We start from the raw sequence: 23,970 nt of genomic DNA, 5'->3' as shown, positions 1-23,970 counted from the left end.
CCCGGCTCGGCCTCTCAGCCCTGACCCATGGAAACCGTGAGGTGAGAAATGTCTGCTGACTGAAGCCACTAAATTTGGTCTCATTTGTTACACAGCAAGAGAATTAAGTGTCCTACACACCACTGCCTCCAGAGGGAAAACTTACTTTGTAGAGACGGGCTCCTGCCCCCGTAGGACTGACTGGTCTTCTAACACTTGGAAGCAGCTGCCTGCTGAGGCTCTGCTGTGGATGGTGCGGATGGAGACCCAGCGGGCAGGGTTGGGCATTGTCCTGGAATACCGTTCATGCCTTAAAGCAGCAGTGGTGCCTGAATGAGAGGGTGGGGTAAGAGTGGCCCCTATCACTGTTACATGCAGTCGCCCATTAGTGGGGTTTTGCTGCTGCAGACTTCTAGCCATAAACAGCATGTGACTGCTTCATGTGTATCAGTCACTATTAATACCTGAGTTTATATTAACTAGCCACTTAAAAACCATTAAATAGTTTGATAAGTTATTCATTAAATATATTAAATATTTCAAAATGATATCTAGCTTATGAAAAATAAATAAAACTTTAGTAACTGTGCCCCAGACACTGGTTTTCTGTGTCTGGTGTTCTGTGGTCTTTTCCTTCAGTTTTTAGGAGGTAGGCAGAGTACTGCATTGCCATGCTGTGAAATTGTTCAGTAAAACTGAGAGATGCTTTATTAGGACCAAAGAAATTTATATTTATTTTAAATATCAAAACAACACAAAGAACTAGCTCAGTATGCAATACACTTCCTAGTCTTCACAGAGAACTGAATTTTTCTATAAAGACATTTGTACTCAAGAAACACGAGACAGCCAAAATATCTATAAAGTCACAAGATACTTTACACACAGTTGACAAAATAATGAATTTTGATATTTTAGAGTTATCTTTGTAATTGTTTTTAAGAGTCCTTAATGATTGAAAACAAAACTTAGGGCTGGAGACTGGAAAGTAAGTTCAAAGGCATTTCCACTGTAATGCACGTCATGAACCCCGCAATGAGAACAGGTGCTACACAGCGTGGAGCAGCCAGAGGCCCACCTCTGTGCTCACTTTTGGGCAGCCACGCTCGCCACTTGTAGTACACTTGTATTCACAGGGAAGCAAACAGTCCGCTTGTTGGGAGGAATACACATTTTGTGATTACACCACAGTACACTGTCCAACTTTAACACAAGCAGGAAAGCAAAGAGCAAAGTAACAATAAGTGTACGTGCTCTTCATTCAAGAGATGTTTTAGAATCTCCAACAGTAACGCAAGCACCGAGATTACTTCCTTACCTAAGAATTTGGGAAAAAGCAGAACAAAAGGGGTGTGTCCATCTTTGTATAGCCTCTACTCTTGGAATATAATTCTTATTTTCTCTTTATATGTATGGTTGCAGAGGCTAAATTTAAATTGTTAGGGGTTTTCAACAGTCACAGACTTAAGATCAATGCACATGAAGTTGAAAGATGAAGAGTGAGTGGAGCACAGGCTCCCCCCCCCCGAACCTTCCTCCCCCTCCACACACCCTGACCCTGTGGCTTCAGCCTTATTAAGGCCACTTCCAAAGAGGAAGAGCAGGAAGTGTGCCTCAAGTAGAAATAATTTAAGAGGAAATAAGGGAACGATCCCCCCAAAAAGATTCTGCAGACTTGACCGACTGAGGAATGTGCAAAAGAAAGGGGAGGATCTAAAAAGAATTGTCTCTGGTTCCTAGAAATTACTAGGAAATTCTTCTCATATTACCCATTACTCAGTCTAACAGTACATAACATTTACTGTGCCCCAGTAAATTTACTGTAATACTATGAAAAGTTTTAGAAATGCTACTTGTTCCTTATTAAAAAATACATTTTGAGTGACTTTAAATTTGGCATTGAATCTTAGAATAATCCAAACATGACTTTAAAAGTCCTAATGTTTCCCTAGTTCATCGACTCAAGTTGTCTGTTGGTTGAGTCTTGCTGCTTCTAATGAGAGACTCATCTGAAACCCTCACCTATGGTTCAGTTTCAGGCAAACTGGGAAAGAAGTTGTTCAGTGCAGAGCTGGGTGGTTGGTAGCTGATTATTAAAAAGAAAAGGGGGGAAGGGAGGAGGAGATGGAGAGGTAAACAAACTATTCCTTTTATTTTATTTGTCTGAGTCCTCTGATGAGCATCTAGAGACAGGCCCAGTGTGGCTTCACAGTAACTATAAAGGCCACAGTAGCAGAGACTAAAAACAAAATTCACACTAGTACTTGGTGCCTAATTTCCTATAAAAACAAAAAGCAACCTAAAAAAAAAAGTGTTGCCTGACCAGCAGGCAACACAAATATAAGACCCATTACAACAACAAAACAACCCTAATCATTTATTAACCAGCACAATCTAGCCAGCATCAACTCCACGCAACTACAGCACACTGAAAAGGCACGAAGCATCAAACCCAGAGAAGACTGGGCAAACATAAATGGATGCTGTCAAAGAGGTGATGCTCCACGTCTGACCAAGGACACATGGGAGTGATCTGCTAGGAAGAGAGGCACACTCACACACGTACCAGGTAACGGTGTTTGTAATTTGTTTGCAATTTTAGAGTGAAAACCAATGAAATTTAAATACTTATCATAGCCCTTAACTAACAGCTTAGAGTCACTGTGCAAAGATGTTTTGACACTTTAAGGCTGAGAGAAAATTATTAGTGTACCTACTTCATGACCTACCATTACTTTAAAGGAAGTCACTTAATAAAGCACCAGTTTAAATCCCTATTTTGCTACTTGTCTTCTCCCAGCAATAAAAGACTAAATTACTTAAAAATATGCAAAGATCACTGCCTTTACAGTTGTTGGTGAAATCTTGCTGGCATGAAGAACAAACTCTAATCTTAAATGGTATTTCAGGCTGCAAAAAATACACGGAGTTTCTTACAAAGAAATCTTCAACTTGTCTTTAAAAAAAAATCTAAGGCAAAATTATTTTAACAGTGTAGTGTAAGAAATAAGCTTATTAATTAGCATTTAATAGTGTTCACTTAAAAGATAACATTCAATTAATTAAACTGAGGAAAACTGCATATGCTTACTTGTAATTGGTTTGTCAGTATGACTATTCCCAGAGTATTTTCTTCTGTTCTTATTCTTACACACATAAACACAAACACTTAATCTTAGTATTCAAGCTAATGATTTTTTAAAAAAAATCCATAATCCTAGGACTTCAACTGTGCTTCTTTGGACAAATATTTATTCAAACAACAAAGAATTTAAATTCTTTTAAACTATTTTAATACCTACTAAAAATCTTTGGTGCATTTAAGTAAAAACTGATTATGTTAACAGATTTCTACATTTGATAAATTATTCAATTTACATATTAAGTGCTAACTGCTATCAGCTACAAAATTAATTTAAAACAATAAATTATGCTTATAAAGTAAAAAATTCTGAATGAGGCTAAACTTAGTTGCAAGATTCAAAATTTTAAGGACAGTTACAGAATTAATGGATTTTAGACCTAATGGAGCATTTGTCCAAAATACTCCAAATCAAATATGACAAAAGGTTAACTGAAAAGAGCAGGCCTCATTTCATATTTTTTGTGCCACTTCAAAAACGTACATACATTCAGTTTGCCCAAATCCGTGAGGTTTTCACAACTATAAAATTTCTTCTATTCTAATCTGGAAATTAGAGGCAGCAGATTTGTTTGTTCATCTGCTGAGATTATTTCATCATAGGAATTACACTGTCTGCCTCCCAGACTGCGTAAGACTACAGGAGAAAGCACAGCACCCCGCACACGGTGAGCATTCATTCGTGCTCCACTTCCTCCCCGTTAGTCGCTCTGCCACTTACTGACGATGTGGGCTTAACCTCAGATTCTCTCCCTCTCACGTGGGAATACAGCACATCCTCGCTAGTTCAGCTGGTTATGAGGTTTAGTGAGATAACTGTGAAAGCATTTTAGAAAACAGTAAACCAGTATTCAAGTTTAAGTTATGTACAGTAATAACTAATTATAATTATGTTTCACTTTATATAAGAGATGTATTCCAGGAAAGTTCTATACTGTAAACCAATTCCTACAATCAAATCATATGTTTAAAGCATTAGGAGATTATTATTAAAAGAACTCTAAAGTCAATACCTTCAAAAAGCAAAGTATTCTTTTCAATGTAAAAATGCATCACCCTTTTTCTGCTACCAAACATGTCACGTACCACACACACACACACACACACACACGTATATACCCTTTGCCTTTTTATAAGTCAAAACTTTTCTACATTGGTTTATGTGCAAGGCAGGGTACATTTTAAAATATGACTTCTTTTCATTGTACTAAGTTTTTTAGTTAAAAGTTTTGTAGGTCTTTATGATAAAAAATGACATGTATTTTTAAAAGTTAATTTGAAAGACAGACTAATAGTACCTCATATAGTCAAGTTCTATCATGTAAGTACCCCAGATAGAACATTTCCACACAAAAGTAAGAATCTATTGGTCCTAGGATAATTCTAACCAAACTTCAATAAATGAGGCAAAACTTGGGTTGGTTTTACTATTTATATGAGCTACTTTGGTTAACTGCCCCAACTGTCAACATTGTTTTTCTTTTGTTTTATTTCCACTAGTGCGGTGAATGTTCCTGTAAAGTACCTTCATTTCTTAAGTGCTTTAGCAAACAAGTTTCCACATTATTAAGTGGTTAAATTTTATTCACTAAAACTTCATTATTTTATTTGTGATTCTTTTTCACAAGGGCTGAGCCAGACTTTACAGTTTACACAAAAAAAGTGCTTAAAGCAATTAGGAGTGTAAACAAAACTGTTAGAAAACTCTTAAAATTGCTCTTTTCCAGTAGTTTACAAACAAATGACATGCTAATAGTAAATCAACCCTGCCTATTCTCTAATTCTTCAAGCAGCTCTACCAGGAAATATTATCCTAGTTTAAGTTTAAATTGACTTGAAAATATGAAAAGTGCACATCTTTAAAAGTATTTTACAATTTTGACTGACTTTTTTCTCATTTATTTTTAATCAGTGAGGTTTTGCTCTAACTGCTGTTTCCTTTCACCAAGTCCTCAACTTTTGTCTCATACAAAAATAAAAATCAAGGATAATCAGACATTAGGCTTGTATGTAAAGCAAAAATAAAGATCTAGATTACATGTAAATCTGTATACAAGTAGTGGTTCCCTTTAATTAAAGTAAACAACATTTAAGTTTAATTAGACATGAATTTTATAATTTGGCACTTTTTCTAAGCAATTCTATATGAAATCTCTAGGTTCTGCTTCCCAGAGTTTCAGACAGCCAACATAAATGAGACCAAAAGTAGCTTGTTAATTAAATTTTCATTAATAACTGTCCCCCCACAGTAAGATGAAGATAGATGCTGTGATATATATTGTTAACGTTTCTGAAATGAATGGCAAAATAGAGGGTGAACTTACCTTGAAAGATTATCTGTCGTGTTTTGCTTTTAACACATTTTCAACTTGTATAACTTAATGCCTAGACCTGTATTTGCATTTCTTATTCATAATAACTGAAACATAGGCAAAAACCTGTAATTTGGATAATCATTTCAATTCTACATTTCATTTAACAAGCTTATCTTACATTAGTTAGTTTTCTGGCTTTGAGTTTGTCAAAAGACCAAAGGCTAGTGATAAGCTAAAATTATGGCCAGATGAAAAAAGAACACAGAACTATCCAAGACCTTCTTATAAATTCAGATTCCTGATTTCAACTTTTGAAAATCTGGAAGAAGAATAATGAATCTTAAGTCAGGACAAGGAACAGCTGCAATTCTCAGGATACCCTTAATGGTCTTTCTTAAGGGCTACATGGTCCTTAACACTTGTCTGGAAGGTGGGAAAGGGAGAAAAGAGGAGTTTGAGACTAAAGAAGAAAACTTTCCACTGATGATTAAGAAAAAATACCCTCCTAATGTCAACAGCTAATAGTTTTGAAAAGTTAGAGAAACCATTAAAATTAGCACTAAATAATCTTTAAAAATCACAAAAATGTCCATTTCAAATATACCTCAAAATGTGTCCAAATATTCATTTGTTCAGTAAACAGATACAGATTTTTCTTGATTTGAATCGGTTCTGAGGACTTGAGAAACTAGAGAAAATGAAAAAATAGCAGCCCTACTAATTTAAAAGCCGTCAGCTCTAGGCTACCATTAGTGCATAACCATCAGAACAGTCTGTGGAATGTGAGATTTACTCATGAGTGATGCTCGCTGTTAGAAATACTCTGTACAGCAGTAGCGTTATCAAGGCCCAGTAATGTTCCAAGGTAAGACTGTTCTCTAGGATCTAGCATTTGTTCAGGTCGGACTGGATGAACTATATTTGCAGGTTGAGGAGTAAGAGTGTATTTCTCCAGAAAAGCTAAATCTGCTGCTCGTGGGTAATCAGCTGACTGCGGCTGTGGGGACAAAATCTCGTGAGGAGGTGGCGGGAGAGTGGTCGTGTGGCGCACCAGGTCACTCTGGGTGTCAGGCATCTGGACTGGAACCAGCGTTACTGGGACACACACTTCAGCAGACACGTTCTGTAACATGGTCTTGGCTTCCGACTGGTAAACTTTGGGCTGGTCCATATATTGTTTCGTTTCTGCCTGAAAGATTTTATCGTCAGATGAGTACTCTGCTGGCAAGGATACAAGTTTCTCCTCAGAAGCACTGAGAGGATCGTCAGGAGATTTTATGCCATGAACGTGGTCAATGTGGTATTTCAGCTTGTCTTTCCGCTTGAATGTCGCATTACAGTGCTGACAGTTGAAAGGCCGGGCATCAGAATGAATAACCAGGTGTTTTGTTAAAGTTTTCTTAATTCTAAAAGATTGATTGCAGATTTGACACTTATATGGTTTTTCACCTGTATGAACACAAATGAAATTAAGCGTAAAATGCACTTACTTGGTAAGACAATGTTTTTAATTAAGTAGTAAATTTTCCATGTGAATACTTACAAGAACTTAATAAAAGCAGTAATACTATCTGCTGTCACAGAGTAGAGACAGTATAGTAACTGGTATAGAGAATGGGCTCAATCATCAAAAAGATCTGGGTTTGATTCTAGCTAAACCGGCTACTAGCCAACCTCGAGCAAGCTCCCCAACCTCTAAGCATGGTTTCCTCACCTGTAATGTGTAATACTATTGACCTACCTCACAGAGTTGGTGAAAGGACTGAATGAGAAAAGGAAGCAATAGTGCTTGGCACCACTCCGGCACACAGTAAATACTTGATAAAACTAAGCTGTTACTACTATTATTGCTTGCTATTACTCCCACTATTGCCCCTAAAAAAGTTGTAAAACCAAAGCATTTGATTTCCTCCTACCCAAGAAGGGTAAAAACTGAAATACTATTTCTTTGGATCAGAATAAGAGGTACTAATACTGATGTCTGGCCTGAGGTCAAAATCAAGACTAAGGAATCTGGGCCAGTTTTCAATTCTTCCTGAGTCAGGTTCTCACACTGCAGTTTTGTTTTTCGCTTTTTTCATATGAAACATCGTAAATTCCTGGAGTAGCCATGGTAGTTAGCAGAGTAAGTACAGCTTCTAACCTCGGAAGCTGTGACTCTGTTACCTTGCGCGGTGATCGGACTTTGCAGATGTGATTAAGATGAAAGATCTTCAAGCGGGGATCTTAACCAGGTGGGCCCAACCTAATCACGTGACTCTTTAAAAGCAGAGATAACTGAAGGTGAAAGGGCCAGAGAGAACTCCACCCCGCCCTGCTGGTTCTGAAAATGGAAGGGGGCCAGGACCCAAGGAGCGTGGCAGCCTCCAGAAGCTGGGAAGCTCTCGGCTTACAACCAGTTAGAAAACTAGAACCTGGTCCTGGTCCAGCAACTCAAAGAACGGAGTCTACCAGTGACCCAGCTGAGCAGGAGACAAATTCCTCCCTGGAGACTCCTGAAAGAAATGCAGCCCAGCCAACATGAGGTTTGTGCCTGGTGTCACACAGCCCACCCACAGGGCTGTCACCTCAAAAACTTGCACTGGGGAAGCTACTTGCAGGAAAGATAACATAGGACAAGTGAATAGTCTAGTAAACATATAACTGCAGTCCCAGAAAGAGGAGAGGGGATAGGTCAAAATTAGTCTTTGAAAGAAAAAATGGCTGAGACTCTGCCTAAATGAAAGAAAGACACCAAGTCATAGATGCAGTAATTTCTACAGACCTCACCAAATACAACAACAAAACCTAAAGCAAAGATCAGAAAAGCACATCTGGGCACACTAGAATAACACTGTTAAAAGTCTTAAGACAGAAAATAACTGCTAATATAAGTTCTACAGTCAGCCAAATATTCTCCATAAAGTAAAATAAAAACATTCTCAGACAATCAAAACCTAAGAGAATTTAATTTAGTGCTGGCAGATATGCACGCTAAAGAAAATGACTTCAGGTAGAAGAACGGTCACACAGGAAGGAGTGAAGAGTGAGGGGTAAAAATGGTTAAAAACAAATGATATTGGCTATTTAAAGCAAACAAAATAATACTGTCTTATGTGATTTAAAGTATATGTAGAATTAAATTTCATACAATGCACAAAGAGTAAGAGAGGTGAGGGTGTTGTAGGGTCTTTGCATTGTCTAGAAAGGGATGGAGGACTGATTTAAGACAGACTCATAATTTAAGAACATACACTGTGCTCTACTGAAAGAATACTGAAAGAACATAGAATTAACAAGCAAACTGAAGGAAAAATGGGTAATAAAAATACTTCATGATTACAAGGAAATGAAGACAAGAAAAAAAGCATCAGGAAACAAACAGCATGATACATCTAAACCCAAATAAATGAGAAATCATGAAATTTGAATGAAGTAAACATTCCAATTAAAAGAGATATCATAATAGATAATAAAAAATACTCCAAAAACACACATCTTAAATACAGGTCCACAGGAGTGAAAGTAAAAAGAAAAAATATACTGTATAAATATTACCCCAAAGAGAGCTTATGTGTCTTTAGCCAGCATAAAGAGGGACATTTTACAGTGATGAAAAGGGCCAGTCAACAGTAAGATATAACCATCTGTACATATCTAATAACACATCCTCAAAATATACAGAGCACAAAACAAAGAACTCAAAAGGAAAAATAGATAATTTGCAATAAACTGGGTAGAGATTTTAACATAGGTCTCTCAGTAACTTACAAAATTAGTAGACAAAAATATCAGTAAGAATGCAGAATATCTGAATGAAATACATTCTCTGACAAAAGTGGAATCAATTTCTAGACATTAGTAACATAAAAATACTCAAGAAAATCCCAAAACATTTAGGAATTGGGCAATACAATTTAAAATAAATCACAAATAAAAAATCAGAAAAGACATTAGAAAACATTTTTAGCTGAATTATAATAAAAACAAAATATAAAATGAGGTGTGAAATGTAACTGAAGTAGTGTTTAGAGACACTTTAGAAGTTTAAAATACATACAGTAAGAAATAAGAAATGCCAAATTTAATTATTAGGCATCCATAAAAAGAAGAAAGGGAAAGACAGACATTAAACCCAAATAAAATAGAATAAAAAAGAGAAAACAGGAAAAAAATATACAACAAATATAAAAGAGAAAAAAAATCAACAAAATCTAGTAGTTCTTTGAAAATATTAATAAAATCCATAAATTCCCAGAAAGAAAAAACAAATTACCAGTAATAGGAATGAAAAAAGTTCATCATTAAAGATCCTATCATCCTTAAAAATATAAATAATATGATACTCTTAATTCTGCCAGCAGACTTGATATTTTAGACTAAACAAAATTCCTTAAAAATGAAACAAGAATTGAAAATCTGACAGCTCTGTAACTTTTTAAGAATCTTTAATTGAAACCTTTCTCCAAAGAAAACAAGTTCAGAGGAATTTATCAGTGAATTCTTCCAAATATTAATGAGGAAATAATGCCAATGTTATATAAATTCCTCCAATTAACTGAAAGAGATGTATTATTTCCCAAATGATTTTTTGATGCCAGCATAGTCATGATAACAAAATCTGTCAGGGACACAACGAGGAAAAACAAACAGGCAATATGTCTCATGAACATAGACCAAAAAAAAAAAAAAACCCCAAAACAAAAACAAAATCAGTGTATTACAGTAATAAAAAGAAACATGATCACCTCAATAAAAGCAAAGAAAAAGTCTGATAAAATCCAACACCTATTCATGACAAACCCTGTAAATAAACTAGGAATAGATGGTGATTTATCTGAAAAAGAGTATCTACAAAAATCTATAAAATACATACTTAGTTATGAAATATTGAAAGCTATTCTGTGGAGACAAGGATTTCCACTATCAATACACCACTTGTGCTGCGAACCAAAGCAGTAAGGCGTGGGGTGGGGTATGCGAGGACTTGAAAGAGGCAAGTAAACCTGTGATTGCTCAGATGGCCAGTCTGTATCTTAGAAAATCTGAAAGTAGCTAACCTATAAAAATTAGTAAGAGAACTTAGCAAAGTCACTGGATAAAAGTCAATATACAAACTTAACTTCATTTCTGTATATCAAAAACAAACGAAAGAAAAAATATAGTCCACAATTTTGTACAAAAACACCAAATATCTAGGTACAAATCTAATAAAAGATGTGTGTGATAGCCGCACTAAAAACAAAACATCTTTAAGAAAAATTTTAAAAGACTTAAATTAGTGAACAGATGTACTGTGTTCATGGATTGGAGGATTCAATATAGTGAAGACAATCAATTAAGGAAAAACTGACTATGGATTCAATGACGTTCTAGTAAAATTCCCAGAAAGTGTCTGTGTTTGGAAATTAAGAAGTTGTTTCTAAATTCATAAAAAAACTTACAGGAAAAAGAATAAGAAAGACACTGAAAAAGAACAAAGCTGGAGGACTTACACTACAAGTTATCAAAGCCATGGTAATTTAAATGGTGCAAGGATATACAAACAGTCCAATGGAACAGAAGAGAGTTCAGAAACAAACCACACATATGTGATCACTTAATTTAAAACAAATATACCAGTGAAATGCTGTGAGGCAAGGATGATCTTTCCAAGAAGTGGTGCTGGGGCCATTAGATAAGTAAAAACAAAACAAAACAAAACAAAACAAACCCAGAAGAACTTTGACATTTACCTAATAATAAACACAAAAATAAATCAGAGAAAGTTCATAATCTAAATACATAAGTTAAAATAAGTCTTCAGAAGGTTACAGAAAAAAACAGCATGTACAGAAGAGAAATGAGTGCATGCGTGATGGAAAATCACGGACAAGAATGTTTAGAGCAGCTTTATTTATAACAAACCCAAGTAACACAAGCCAATTGTCCATCACAGTATAATAGGTAAATAAATTTTGATATATTCATATGAAAATAAAAAAAAGTACTTCCATGGATGAATCTCAGACATGATATTACTGAAAGAAACCTGACAAAAGAGTGGATTCTATATGATTCCATTATTATATGAAGTTCCAAGAAGAAAACTAATTATTGATGATATTGAGTCAAAATAATGACGATTTTGCAAGGAGGTTGCTGACTGGGAGAGGCCCGGGAGGGTGCTTTCGGAGTTCTGGTAACGTCCTACACCCTGACCTGAGTGGTGCTTACATGGAAGCACTCATTTATAAAAATTCACTCGTGTACTGTGTTACACATCCATAAAAACAGCATAAAAATTCCGCCCAGTCGAAAATCAAGCCCTAAATGTATTAGCTTTATTTACATTCATTTTAACTGAATGTATTATGTCTCAACAAGACTACTGCTGAAGAATAGATTCAATTACTACTCTGAGAATCATTCAGGCAAAACTTGTAAGAGATGATCTAGAGTAAGGCATTTGTAGAAAATCTTATATCCATTTCCCAATGAATTTCTCTAATTGTGTGGTTGGAAAATATAAACTAGATTAGAGGGTAGTCACAGGAAAATTTGATAAATTCATTCACTGAACATTTATTAAACACCCACTGTTTGCAAGTCCTGGGCTAGGCACTGATCATATCTACTCATTTGAAACACTTAAGGGTACCGACCTGGCCAAAACTGAAACCAATCCATTTGTACCTCTTCTAAAAAGGAGTATGTCCTCTTTCAAAGAAGGGAAAAGTCCATATGGAGCTTGGTTAAGGGGATTCCACAAAAGAAGAATCCACAGTACAGACAGTGCACTCAGGGGATCCACACTGAAAGAACCTGGGGAACCAGGTCATTCTGGTCACCGAAGAGGTGCACCGTGGGAGCAGGAAAGAGGGCGTGGCACCCTTCACTATTTACTCACTGAATGACTCCATATAGTCATTACCTAATTGTATCCTGTAACTACATTTAGCAGTTCTCCTTCTCATGAATACATTTAGCACCTCTGCTTCCAGGATAAGACAAAATGAACACCTTGGCCAGCACAAGTCAGTAGCTCGTTCTCCAGGTGGTAAACAGCAGGCTGACATGGCGCGTCTGCTTGCAGTGGTTACTGTGAAGCACTCCTCACAAGGCTTGTGACTTTCAATGCACAGATAGAAACCTGAGCTTCTGGACCTATAAACCTCAGGAATGGGCTTGGGGACATGGTACCCGTTCTTGCAACAGCCGCTCTGTGAAGTCCTGTCTGGGGAGCCAGCTGCAGTTTAAATCAGGAGTTTGCAAACTATGACCTGAAAGCCAAATACAGCCTCTTGCCTGTTTTGGTAAATTACATGCTGGGATGTGGCCACGTTCATTTATTTACACCTTGTCTATGGCTGCTTCATGTTACAACAGCAGAGCTGAGTGGCTGTGATGGAGACTGACCCACAAAGCCTTAAATATTTACTAACCAGCCCTTTACCAGAGAAAATGAGCTGACCCCGCTTTAAACAATTTCTCCCTCTCCTAACTGCCATAAGCTTTGTCTTATCCTATAATAGAGCTCACTTCCTGAATTTTAAATGGGCTGAGGGACTTGTCCCTAATTCCAACTAACTGCGAGCTACCCAGAGATGGAAATTCCAGTGTCACTGGTCATCAACTACTTACTATAAATCAATGTCTTCAAAAAACTTAATGCACTTATAAACCCAGGTGTGATTAATGTAATTCCTATAGTTTTACAATTCTTAAATCATCAGTGGTCTCCAATTAACTTTTGTTTAAGTTCACCATCACTTTCAAATCATGAGTTTATGAGGCGTATTACTTACAACTAATATGGAGAATAGCATTAATATAGTTTCCTCATTTTACACTCCTATTTATGTACCCCCCCAAATTATGACATTTTCATTTGGAGGGGAGGAGTAATTTTATTTTTAACAGCAGTACTACATCAGTAATAAATTTTTAACTGCAACTCTGCTACTGAAATCGCCCAAATCCAGTTATTTCCCATTCTATTTAAGAAATCAATTCTTCTCTTCCAGAACAACAGCTTGACTAAATCCAAACTAAATATAAAACAAAGCAGTCATAAATGCATAAATGAGTTTCTTTCTTAAAAAGAAGGAAAGAAAATTTTACAAATTGTTAATTTACATGAGAAGTCAAACAAGAACTATGACAACATATAAGAAAAAAAATCCAACAATCCACGTTTCAAAATATGGCAGCCCTGCCACGGGAAAAAACAATTAGAAACGGTAACTTCTGGATAAGCAGCTGAAGCAAAGCCTTCTGCTGCAACTACCTGTCAATCACAACTGACCACGTGAAAAGGAAAACTACACAGCGGTAACTTGGTAAGCAAGAAAGTGAGGTCATATTTGAATCACTCTTTTAAAAAAGAAGGAGAAAATAAAAGAGATGTCTTCAGAGAGTCAAACAGATATTGAAGAATCTAAACAACCACAAAAGAGGAAAATGAGAACTAAAAGTTGAAAAAATTCCCAAGGAAAAAATCTTCCTCAAATTCTACAAAATGATATTCAAAAGTACTGAAGCTTATATAAGAAAGAGAAGACCAGAATATTGCCCATTCATGATATCAGCTTTAATAAATAAAAATCTTACTGGGGGAAAAACAGAACTATTTCATTAAGTACAATAAAGTATAAATGTCCATATATTACTTGAATAAATTACATAAAAATATATAATAAACTACCCATTAGGTTTTACCTGAATGCGTCCGAAAATGCATTTCCAGACTTGATTTGCCTTTAAAAATTTTCTTACAAACATCACATTGATGAAAGGTTGCTTTATATCTAAAAATTAAAAAAAAAGGTTTAAATTTTTTAATGTAACTTTAGTAAATAACATTAATAAAAATAAGTTACAATTTCATTGACAACTTCATATATAATTCTCACATTATTAAAGCACAGAGCTCCAAAGGAACATGGAAATACTTTTTAAGTATCAACCTTATCTCTGGTTCTTCCTCCTCCAGTTATAGTCAACAAACAAATCTATAAAAAGATGTCCTTAGATTTTCAACTCTAAACCACTTAATTTTAAGCTTTAACTCACTGAACTTTTGAATTTTTACTGCACCCCAGACACTGTCTCAGAGGTGCCTGTGAGACCGAGCTGTGAGCTGAAGGGGCCCTCCTTTCATGAAATACCATTTTACTTGAAAGACTGGACGTCAAAGTACAGTTAGACTTGAGTGTTTGGCAGATATTTTCTCAAAAGTTAAATGAAGTAAGCCTGTCACTTCAAGGGAAAAACTGACATTATCTGTCATCCATGATAAAATTTGAGTTTTCAAGCTAACGTTACAAGTTTGGAAAACTTGCATCTGCCCCTGTGATCTGGACAGCCTCCCAACTCTCCTTTCTGAGGGACTGAAGGTAACACTAACAAATGTGATTTGCTGACCCCGTATTGTGAAATGTGCTAACGTGGGGAAAATCTGCCTAAATCAGGGAACCCGTATCTTCCAAATGACGAACGCATGATATTACAATATTATATGTAAGTTAAAAATCCATTTCAGACTAAAGACAGACCAACAGGCTGAATGTGACAGATCAGGGAAACATCAGTAATCTTGTTTCAGATTCCAGCCTACAGCTACCTTGAAGAAACAACCCCTTGTTTAGTTTTGGTGTAGGAGCAAAGAGTCACATCCACAATTTTCTACAAAGGCTGTAAAATTGTGATCCTCCTGCACTCCTTTTACCAACTATGTGTCTGACTAAGCTAGATTTTCTTCATTTACTTCAAACAAAGTAACACATAAGAGCACATAAGACAATCCACCTGTCTTCTATTAAGCCATTAAAGAGATTTGCAAAAATGTCAAACAATGCTGCTCTTTTATATTTATTTTTGTTTTGTAGTTACTTTCCACAAAATTGCTATTTATTATGTTAGCATGTGATGTATACACTATTATTTTAAATGAATTAATAAATAAGTACTTGTTTTTTTCTCATTTTAATTCCTAATATGATTATGTAATTTATTTAAACAGTAATACAATTTTCATATTATAATTTATACATACAAAAGCCCCTGGGGTACTAAATAATTTTAAAGGGTATAAAGGGGTGGAGGAAAAAAGTTACTGAATCTCTGGAGCAAGTGGGTCTGCAGCTGTACTTCACGCCCGCTCTTCCAGTAATGCTGGCCTTCTCCTGTCCCGCCCCGACAGCCTCGTGCCTGCCTCTCCACCCCATCTCTGAGCAGCGCTCCTGGCGGCTAATGAACACAAGAGTTCAGTGACTACAGTGAACTCTGATTCAATGAGTGCATCACTGAAAGAAGCAATCAACTAATACATGAAAATGGAAAAAAAACACAAATCAACACTCCCTACTCCTCTTCAAAGGGGTCTACCATTTACTACACTTAGATACCGTGTGTATTTTGTGGATCATGGCATCATTACACTCAGTTTCTTGGCACCTCAGACCATGTCTATTATTTACCATTTGCTCCAAATATTAGTCAAGAACATGAATTCTTTGAATATTTTACACTCAACAACTAATCTCGGTTAAACCTGGATGTCTAAATTGTATCAAGAAGTTGATGTTCAATGACAACACATGCCTCCTTCAAATAAAACACCATTTCATTTTAAATGCTTAATGTGATTAAAAAGAGATTTAAGTTCTGACTACAAACTTTTCCCAATGACTGTCATACTAAGCATAACATATAGGTAGTATATTTATTTATATTTAGCTCCCCAAGAGCCACTGCAAGCAAACATAAATGAAATTCCCAAAGAATGCCAAGATTTTATACCAGTCATTCATTTCAACGTCTTCCACCTCCTAGCCTTTGAATCAACTGAAAACAAGTATGAACAATATGCTTCATTCAGTTCCTTCCGGTCTGCAGGGAAGCGACAGATGCTGGAGAAGGAACTGGTTACTCCACCCCCAGATAAACAAAATCAACTATGAGACAAGTTGTAACTTCCCTCCAGCTCAGACTTATCCAAGGTAATAATGATGAGAAACTCTGCCTCTTCACTTACTTCTGCCACACTTTCTCTCCGAGGTGTACACTTTTGTAATGAACAGTGAGGTGATCCCTACGACCAAAGCATTTTCCACATTCTTCACACTGATGAGCCTTCTCACCTTAAAGACCCAAATATTTTGATTATGATATACATTTCAGTATTTTTTAACCCCCCAAAACAAATTATCCAACAGTAAGACAACATGGTAGAAGTAAAGCCACCCTTTATCTGGGCTGTTTGCCTTATATTCCTACACACACACACACACACACACACACACACACACACACACACACACACACACCTCCTCAATGAATCTGTACTTATTTTCATGGATGTTGGAAAAGGAATCTCCCACTTGGAGAAGGAATCAGTAGCCTCTTGCTGAAGACCTCAAACCTTGACTTTCAGTGTAACAGAGTAAGATAAATGAAAGGACTTCAAAACTTGGGACTGTTTTTTAGGAAGACACAGTCTGGATATCAAACACCTCCAATGAAAAAACACTGAATCAAGATGAGGCTGTTGTACTGTTTACAAAAAGGACCTGAACAGTTTCAGATCTTTGTACTTCACATTTTTGCGGGGGGTAATTAGGCTTATTTATTTATTTTTTGTGATGGAGGTACTGGGGACTGAACCCAGGACCTCGTGCATGCTAAGCACACGCTCTACCACTGAGCTAACCCTCCCCCTGTACTTTACTTTGAAAAGATTTTTCATCTGTGGGGATTTCTTACATTTGCAATGAGCCAAAACACAAATATGAAGGAAAGTTCTAGATGAGTCCAATTTGTCACTTCTATTCTTATATTGTTACAAAGACTTGGCCTTTAAAAACCACTGTCTCAACTTAATACCTGAATGCGATTAAACCATGTGACCTCTAGAATCAGCAATTTAGGATTCTCCTCCTGAAAATGAAAATGCATAATTCCAGTAAAAAAATCATCAGGCCTTTAGCATCTCTTAAAAGTGGTAACAACAACCGCAACCTGCCTCATTAAGGTCATCTGAGAAAACATCACACCCACTGCACACTATATTGAAACTGTTGACGATAATAATAGTAATAATCACCTGTTCTACCGCACGCACAGAGATGGCTCTCTCCCGTTATTGTGCTCATAGAGCTGGCTCTCTTAGCACTTCCTGAGCATCAGTCTGAGGGGAAAATATGAAAGAAATCCCCAGAGTACAAAAATTATAAACACAGTACAAAGATCTGAAATTGATCAGGATTATTAAGGCACTCTTCCAAAGACAGGGCTTCAAACTTCACTAGTTCATAAACTTTAACACCCACATTGTGATAATTCTCTTCAAAGTCTAAGTTTTGCTAACTTTTTTCAAATCCAATTAAAATGAGAAATGTCTTGGCTTCTCCCTTCAGAGAAATGCCAAGGGCAATTACCGCACATATCCACATAATATGCAAAATGCAAATTTGGAGAATTTAATTAAAACAAACTTTAAAATACAGTCTGTAATTATAAAAGGTAACCAAATGATTAAAATGACAGTGTCCAAAAAACATGTCACAAAATTATGTCCCTTTCAGATGCTTTTTTTTAAGAAAAGGTTTTTAGAATCAGCATTACAAATACTGAATTATTTAAATTACAGCCAACATAAACATGATGTGGTATATCCTCAGGTCTTTTGAAAAGGATTTTGGAAACATCATTACAAAACATGCCTCACCTGAATGTATTTTCTTGTGCTTTGTAAGGTGATCATGACGAATAAATGTTTTCCCACATTCATCACACTCATATCTTTTATCATCATGATGTACTCGTAAGTGAAGTCTACAAAGAAAAAAAATTGAAGACAACTGACACTGGTGACACAGAAGGAAAAACCTGATTAACTCTAAGTAACGAGAGCTGGGCCCTTTACTCAACCACGCTCATCTGTTATTCACTTCATTTCTGACTTTCAGGTCCTTCCCACGTTCACTGCCTGACTCCAGGATTCCTACTCACCTTTTTCAAAAAAGCACTTTGATATCTGGCACATGCTCCCACTCTTCCTGACTTTTAAGATCCTAAATCTACTTCGCGGAACCAACCGCCTAGGGTCGTCATCCGTCTGACCGGGGTGCTGCAGGAGCAGGAGGTGGGGGGAGTTGGGGGAATCAGAACCACAAATGGGGGAAGTGCACAGTGACTGAACATATGAGGACAGTAACTTATTAAGAATTAGTCCTGTTCTGGACAACTGATACCACTTATAAACTGACAGTTGAGAAGTTACATCAATTTTATCACTACTCAACCTTCTGACAATTCTATTTTACTGCTTCACACTAACCAAACAAAGTGTGGCTCATTTTATAGTAACCCAGAGACAGATTATGAAAGGTTATTATAAAGGACAGATTATTAAAATTCACTTAAGTTCAATTATTTTTATCCCCACAACTTCCATCTATATGTATATTCTAAGAAACAAATACCCTTCCCATACAAGGTGTCAGAACAGGTATCGATTCGACTCTGACTGAAACCAGTAAACGGACTGGACTACACACGTTTAAAGGGGAAGCTTTCTGTTTAATCTTAAAAAGAGGTAAATAATAAATGAAAGTTTAAAAATTAAATTCTTAAGATCAATAAAAATTAAAATGGTACACTAACAGTAAGTAGTCATCTATTCATTAAAAACTTTTCAAAGATTGAAAATGTGGTCAGCATTCAGCTTTAAAAATAATTATGTAATTTACAACTAACACACAGAAGACATTTTAAAATTGAGAATCCCAGAATTTTCAATTTTGTCATATTTTTATACCAAAATATTCTTTGATAATTAGCACTGAAAAAATTCACCAGTTTTAGAACACCGGAGTTTTAATGAATTTTGATTCAAAGAAAAGTCATGAAATAAATATTTAAATGACAATGACTTAGACAGTAAAGCATTCAGCAAACTTAGTGATGAGAAAAGATTTAAAAATATTTTATACTACAGAATGAAGAAAATATTAAACGTTCTAATGTAGGGGCAAGTCTATACAGTAGAGTTTTCTGCACAACTTTGCTCATCTTAAGGTCTAAGACATGTTTTAATTCATCAAACAACTAATGCAATGATAAGGAAACAGAACTGAAATGGGGATACAATTTTATCTTAATTAATATAGGGGCTAAAAATGGCTTGATCTACCTGTATGAGCTTCCATGACGAAAACTCTGCCCACAAATACTACAAAGATGAGGCTTCTCTCCGCTATGGATTCTCAAGTGTTCTTTCAAAGTAGTTCTATATTTAAAAAAAACATATGTACGTATATATATATTTAGCTACAGATTTTTTAATGCCAATGTACATATTAAACACAGATTTCCAGCAAGCTTACTAGAAAGGTGTTCAAGCTAACAGAAAACTATGCAATTGTCCCCTTTTTCCTACAATGTTTTTGCTCTTAATTGGATCATCTGCACCAGCACAGAAACATGTTTATTATGTCTGACTCCTTAAAAAAGGCAGACAATTTAACTTTGGCCTCCTTTGCTATTGTTTTGCTCAAAGATTTAATATATAGCTTAAGTAAATGTCCAAAAAAGTACAAATGAGAAATGCTCAATTGTCACTACTGAGTTAGGTAAAACTCATGTAAATTTTAATGGAGAGAGTTTAATAATATATAAGAAATCCAGTTTATCAGTACTGTTTCTTTCAAACATGTGCTCAAAATTTGTTAAAAGACTGTTTTAAGGCAAATACAACTTTACAGATACTTGCAGTTTCCCTCACAACACCTCCACCTGCTCCTCCCTGATATCACCCTCCCCATGTCCCTCTCTCAGAAATAACCATTTATGTAAGTATCCCCTTTCTTTTTTGTTTTACGACCTATACAGTACATACCGCTAAACGATGCGCTGCATGTTTTTGAAAGACTGAGTAGCGAGCACAAACCCAACCACATCCCCACCACTGATGAGGGGCCCACGAGGCGGCACGAGCAGCGACTCCCCGTCAGCCCGGCTGCACCTCCCCTGTGCTCCCAGCACGCCAGGGGGTCAGGTCCTGACTGAATACTGCAACGCACGGGGGTCACCACGACCGCAAGGGGGTCACCATGACCGGAGCATCTGACTGGCTGGGGCGGACCCGGCACGGGGAGTCTGGCAGAGACGGGCCAAAGTGAGTAGCCTGCTGTGTATATTTGGCTTTGAGGTGCACCATGACCCACCTCTGTTTCTCACGGGTAGATCAAAAAAGAACATTTCTATTTGTGAAATGAAGCGCATATCCTCAGCCAAACCAAGCAGCCAGGCACACAGCAGGAAACTCTTCAGCATGCAGGCGGTGCATGGGCGCAGAACACAGTGAAACTTTGGGCCAGGGAGGGGGAAGTGGGCAGTTGTGTGCAGTGGCGAAAATTTCAGTTGTGCAAGGTGAGTAAGTTCTAGAGATGCGCCGCACAACTCCGTGCCTGTGTCGTCAGCACCGCGCTGTGTGCTCACACACTCGGTAAGGGGGTAGTTCCTGTGTTCAGTGTTCTTAGCACAGTAAAAACGTAACGCTCTTGCGTCAGACCTACTCCAGCATTCTGTCCCTTAGCTAACAGAGGAAACACACCAGCAGAGAGCTTAGCACTAACAACCCTCAACACATGCTGGGTCACTGCCACTGCGAGTGTGGACCCAATACCGTCACGGACACATGCTGCACAACTGACATCCTGTGGTCGCCATTCCCCATCCTACGTTATGTTTATACCCATGTTAAATTCACCATCTAAATCTGCAAATCCTGACTTCATATCACCTTCTGTAACATTTTACATAATTCCTTTTAGCCTTAAATTTCAAATTAAAGCATAATTCCATAAAATACATTCACTAATTACTTATACATACAGTACCAGGATTTTTTTGGATGTTTAGATAATTCCTCACCTTTCCCGTACTGATTTTCCACAGATAAAGCAAGTCCATTTTCTCTTTCCACCATGGGTACACTCTATATGGCGTTTCAAATTGCCAGTGTCATTAAACTGGCGACCACATATATCACACGGAAAAGGACCTAAAAGGAAAAAATGGTGTGCATCTATGAATAGACACTAAGTCAAATTTAATATGTATGTGACAAACTCACACCTACTACTGCTAGTAAATATATATCACAACACATTCAACTATTTATTTATAGTTTTTTCTTCGCTTCTAGACTGTTTATTCCCAGCAGACAGGGCACGATCGTCTCTGCATCCCAAGGGCCAAGCGTGGCCCCAGGCATCTAATACAACAAATGCTGAGTAAGCTGAGTTCATAAATTGCAATCAGACTGGGACAAAGTAGAAAGTGTTACACTCCAAACCTGGGGGGAAGCAAAGTAGTGAGAAACTTTCAAAGAGTAAACAGAGGACTTAAAAGAGGTCATAGTTTGACAATGTTCTGCTGCTCCTTACAAATAAAAGTTCTTAATGATACTATCCAGACTGAAAATGCTGTGGCACATTTCTGTTTACTCTTATACAATTAAACACAGATTTCTCACAGTAATATTGACATTAGCTGGATTTAAAATTTCACCATAATTTCACAAAATAAACAATGGGGAGAAGACAGTTCTACCAAGGGCAAACCGAAAGGAAGGCAAAGGATATGTGGAAGAAATACAGTTGGCTTGCTGTGCCCCCTGCCCCACCCCACATCTGTGGATTCAACCAAATGCAGATAGAAGATATTTGAAAAAAAAATTCCAGAAAGTTCCAAAAAGCAAAACTTGAATTTGCTTTGCACTGGTAACCATTTACATAGCACGTCATTGTACTTACAACTATTTAAACAGCATTTACGTCGTATCGGGCATTGTAAGAAATCGAGAGATGATTTAAAGTATACAGGAGTATGTGCAGAGGTTATATACAAACAGCCCCAGCCCCACATTTTACATAAGGGACTTGAACATCCTTGGATTTTGCTATCTGGGGAGGTCCTGGAACCAATACCCGATGGAGACTAAGGGACAACTGTATTTCTTATTGCACAACAGAGCCTTGAAAATATCTGAAGACAGGTGGTCTGTCTCCTTTTCCCCAACAAAATATTTCAAGGTCCTTCAAAAGTTTATCCAGGTGCCGCGATTTTAAGGCCCTATGTTGCCATACTCCCTGACTCTAGAATACATGTCAATATCCATCTCGGCTGTGGTATCCATAAATGCACGCAGTATTCCAGGTCAGTTTAAAGTCAGCGAGGCAATTACCTTCCTCATTCTCTGTCAGTCATGTGACACTACTAGCTTAGTCACAGTCATGTGACTGTGCCTAAGGAGCCCCTGCTGTTAATAAGTCCACCTGCCCATCTTGCAGCTCTGCGGCCCCAGAGACCAAGCATCAGGTCATTCCCACGCGTACAGCTGTGTATTCACTGTTAATTAATTTTAACTGAATTTGTTTTAACTTTCTTTTAATAGTGCAGAAATATTTTTCTTTTACATTTTTTATTTTCTGCTGCGTCAGCTTCCCCTGCCACAGCTTCATGTCATCCATCGTATTCGCAGGCCTGCGTAAACACACTGACTAGGACGGCAAAGAGGCCACTTGGGATGACAGTAACTCATTACTGGGATTAACTGTCATACCTGTAACCTAACTGTGCTGCCACTAGGAACACAAGTCTCCACCCTGGCCATAGGCATTAGGGAGAGAATTCATCAAATACAGCACTGAATTCCAAATACACTAAGTTCATGACATTCTCGGAAAAATCAGTTTTTCCAAAACAAAAACGCCTTTCCCAGCCACTCACAAACCTATCCAACAATCAACTGTAAGTAAATACAGTTACGACCACAAACACACCTGCCACCAAAAACACAAACAAAAACCCCCCATATTTACTCATCTCCAAGAAGGGCAGCAAATCCAGCTCTTCTCCCAACTTAACGCAACTGCCTTCTGTGGTCCGACAGCAGCAGCCTCCTGCAGCCTGACATGACTACCAGTAACTGCTATGACTGCTCTAGAAAAGTGATCTGCTTACCCAGATGGAACTTTTCTTGATGCTTTAATCGTGCAAATCGTGATTTGAAATGTTCTTCACAATAGGTACACTTAAAAGGTTTATCTTGAGAATGTAGAATCATATGTTCCTCCAAGTGTGGTCTCCGAGTAAAAGATTTCTTACAAATCTAAAAGAAAATGCATACACAACATAAGGGAACCTGAATTTAAAATAAAAATACAAAGCTCATGATGAGAAATAAAGACAAAAATTCAAATCATTACAGAGAAATTTCTCCCAAAAGAGAAAACTTATCAAAATTGTAATCAACTAATTATGTAGAAAAAATGCCTTGGAGAAGTCACAGTAAGAAATTATTTTAGGGAGGAAGGGAGAGCTCAGTGGCAGAGCATGTGCTTGGCATTCTTGAGGTCCTGGGTTCAATCCCCGGTACCCCAAGTAAAATAAATAAACCTAATTACCCCCACAAACAAACGAACTAAAACAGTTATTTGAAATTAGTACTAAAGGAGGCTGAATTTCAATGCTTTACATTTCTAATAGGCTAAGAGTAATCTTCCT

At 37.0% G+C, this 23,970-nt stretch overlaps 1 protein-coding gene across 2 annotated transcripts in view; it reads right to left on the bottom strand.

Annotated features, from left to right (window-relative positions):
• Nucleotides 1-685: 685 nt before the first annotated feature.
• ZBTB41 (zinc finger and BTB domain containing 41) overlaps nt 686-23,970 on the bottom strand; it is a 36,181-nt gene continuing 12,896 nt past the window's right edge. For both annotated transcript variants that reach the window (XM_074351585.1, XM_074351586.1), the window contains exons 5-11: nt 23,428-23,575; nt 21,334-21,463; nt 19,592-19,687; nt 18,125-18,231; nt 16,433-16,538; nt 14,116-14,204; nt 686-6,885 (exon numbers count right to left, since the gene is read on the bottom strand). In XM_074351585.1, the coding sequence (XP_074207686.1) occupies nt 6,230-6,885; nt 14,116-14,204; nt 16,433-16,538; nt 18,125-18,231; nt 19,592-19,687; nt 21,334-21,463; nt 23,428-23,575 (1,332 nt within the window). In that variant the 3' untranslated portion in view covers nt 686-6,229. The remainder of the gene's footprint in view (nt 6,886-14,115; nt 14,205-16,432; nt 16,539-18,124; nt 18,232-19,591; nt 19,688-21,333; nt 21,464-23,427; nt 23,576-23,970) is intronic.

The sequence above is a fragment of the Camelus bactrianus genome, chromosome 23 (genome assembly GCF_048773025.1).
Source record: "Camelus bactrianus isolate YW-2024 breed Bactrian camel chromosome 23, ASM4877302v1, whole genome shotgun sequence".
NCBI classification, from domain to species: Eukaryota; Metazoa; Chordata; class Mammalia; order Artiodactyla; family Camelidae; genus Camelus; species Camelus bactrianus.
Note: the sequence above shows the minus strand (reverse complement) of the source record. Positions and strands in the feature narration are given on the sequence as shown.